General features: G+C 33.4%; 1 protein-coding gene across 1 annotated transcript in view; it reads left to right on the plus strand.

Moving 5' to 3' along the window:
- FAM92A1 (family with sequence similarity 92, member A1) overlaps window positions 1–892 on the plus strand; it is a gene marked incomplete at its 5' end in the record, with an annotated part of 16,721 nt that extends 15,829 nt beyond the window's left edge. Inside the window, one exon of the mRNA XM_010079587.1 lies at window positions 788–892. Within this exon, the coding sequence (XP_010077889.1) occupies window positions 788–892 (105 nt within the window). The remainder of the gene's footprint in view (window positions 1–787) is intronic.
- Between the last annotated feature and the right edge of the window lie 1,178 nt (window positions 893–2,070).

A 2,070-nucleotide genomic window follows, 5' to 3' on the forward strand; every position in this document is an offset into this window, starting at 1 on the left:
TAAAATCATTTTTCAAAAGCATTCCAGATGACTTGGATAACTATCTTTGAGTTTAATATTCCTTTTCTCATGGGGAAAGAAAAAAATACATATATGCTAGTTTAAATTGTAAATGTTGCATCTTCTGTGAAGAATCTATCTTCAATAGGAATTAGATTAAGCACTCATTAGGAAAAAAGTGTAGATGGCAGAATCTGTCAGATCAGATTAAAGCCTGGCAGCTGGCGCTTTTAAACATTTGATGAACCAAAAAAGGACTACAGTATCATTCTGAAGGGCAAGTACTGATGGGCAGGTTCATTTATGAATCAAGACTCTTCTAGTAAAGTTTTTCTAATTTATTCTCAAAACCAGCTTAGAGCTGCATAGTGTTGAATTTTTCATTTAACTGAAGACGTTTGATGGCTTCAAGATGAGATTATGCCTTACTACTCAACTTCAGTCTGCTGTTTCAACAGCCAACCCAGAAAAAAACCTCACTTATATCCTGTTGATTTTTAATATTAATTTGATCAATGCATAGTTTTCCCTATCCTGTAATAGTTTTCAGGACTATGGCGATTTTTTTAGTTTTTAAAATCGTTACTGTATTTATATTCTGTGCCATATATCTTTCTGTTGGCATTACGCATGTTACTAGAAGTTGAAGGGTGAAGGGATAAACAACTTCCTCCCTCCCCTTAAATGAAAAACCTACAAGTACTTAAGACGGGAAATGCCAGCAGAGAATCGTTTGTCTTTCAGGAGAACAAACACTTGATTTAGTTTTGTTGGATTTTTGTTTTAGATTTCCAACAGTATGCTAAGAAAAGATGAAGAAGAAGAGGAGGAAGATGAAGATGAGGAAGAAGAAGAGGAGGAAGATGAAGATGCTGCTAAGGAAGTGAGATAATAAAACTGCTTTAAGAGTATTTGTTTTCTGATTGAGAAAAAAAAATATTTCCCTTTACATAAAGGCTTTTGTAAAAACTTCACTGAGGCTGTATTTTTAAAATTCCAACAGGAGCAAGAATTAGCACTAACAGTAGAGTGCCAGAAACAAATTATCAAAGAATGGAACAAAATCTACTGAAAATGGACAATTTCAATAGCTAGGAAATGAAATATTTAAATAGAATCCTGTATTATATTTGCATAGATGTTATATTGCAGTCACATTTCCTTAATGAATGGTGTCCAAAAGCTGCACTAAGCAGTTATGAACAGAAAAGGTCTGCTTGTTACTTTGCCAATATATTATCCTCTCTAGCTACACCCCTCTTGGATTTATTAAGTCCTCTATTTATGCCTGTCATAATTGGTTTTACATATCCTAAAGTAACTGTAATATCCAAGAAACTGATCACAGCAACAATCGTGTTACATTTCACTTTGTTACCCACCTTGGACAGCAGAAGGCAGGGTGAGGTGTATTGTTTTCTCATTCTTGTTTTCCTCAGGCTTGACTAAGATGCCTTTCGATTCTTCTATGTACACAGAATGAACATTCACAAATAAGGACCTATCCCAGTATCTACTTTTAATGCTGCTTTGCTTTTAAATAAAAGTGCCTTCATAATAAATCTAGTTGATATTTTATATAGTTGACATTTATTCTATTAGTTGACATGCTATATATAGTTCAACTGGTTGATCCAGTTACCAATTCCATCAAACATACAAGAAATAACACATTTTGAGTGTAATTTCTTATCCTGTTTGGAGATGGTGGTTATGCATGTTCATTTTTGAATAGCATGCCAGAAAGCTGCTACCATATTGTTTATCTCCAGCTTTAATATCTGCTAAAGGAAGAACACATGTATAAATCTAGAATTTAAACTTGGAACTTGGAAAACAGTCTTCAGTTCTAACCAAATATTCTTTCAGTTACAGAAGAGCATTTTATATTGATGCTGCCTTTGTCCACAGAAGCAAAGTATGCAATGCATACTTGTTTTGACAGGTGAAAAAAAAGGCTTTGCCAAAAATTAACGTGATGAAAATATAACTGAAAATGTCACAATATAAGGTTCTATTTTAAACCCATAAAATAATTTTACACCAGAATTACATACTGTTGACAAGGAG

This window comes from Pterocles gutturalis, unplaced genomic scaffold (assembly GCF_000699245.1).
Source record: "Pterocles gutturalis isolate BGI_N339 unplaced genomic scaffold, ASM69924v1 scaffold12629, whole genome shotgun sequence".
NCBI classification, from domain to species: domain Eukaryota; kingdom Metazoa; phylum Chordata; class Aves; order Pterocliformes; family Pteroclidae; genus Pterocles; species Pterocles gutturalis.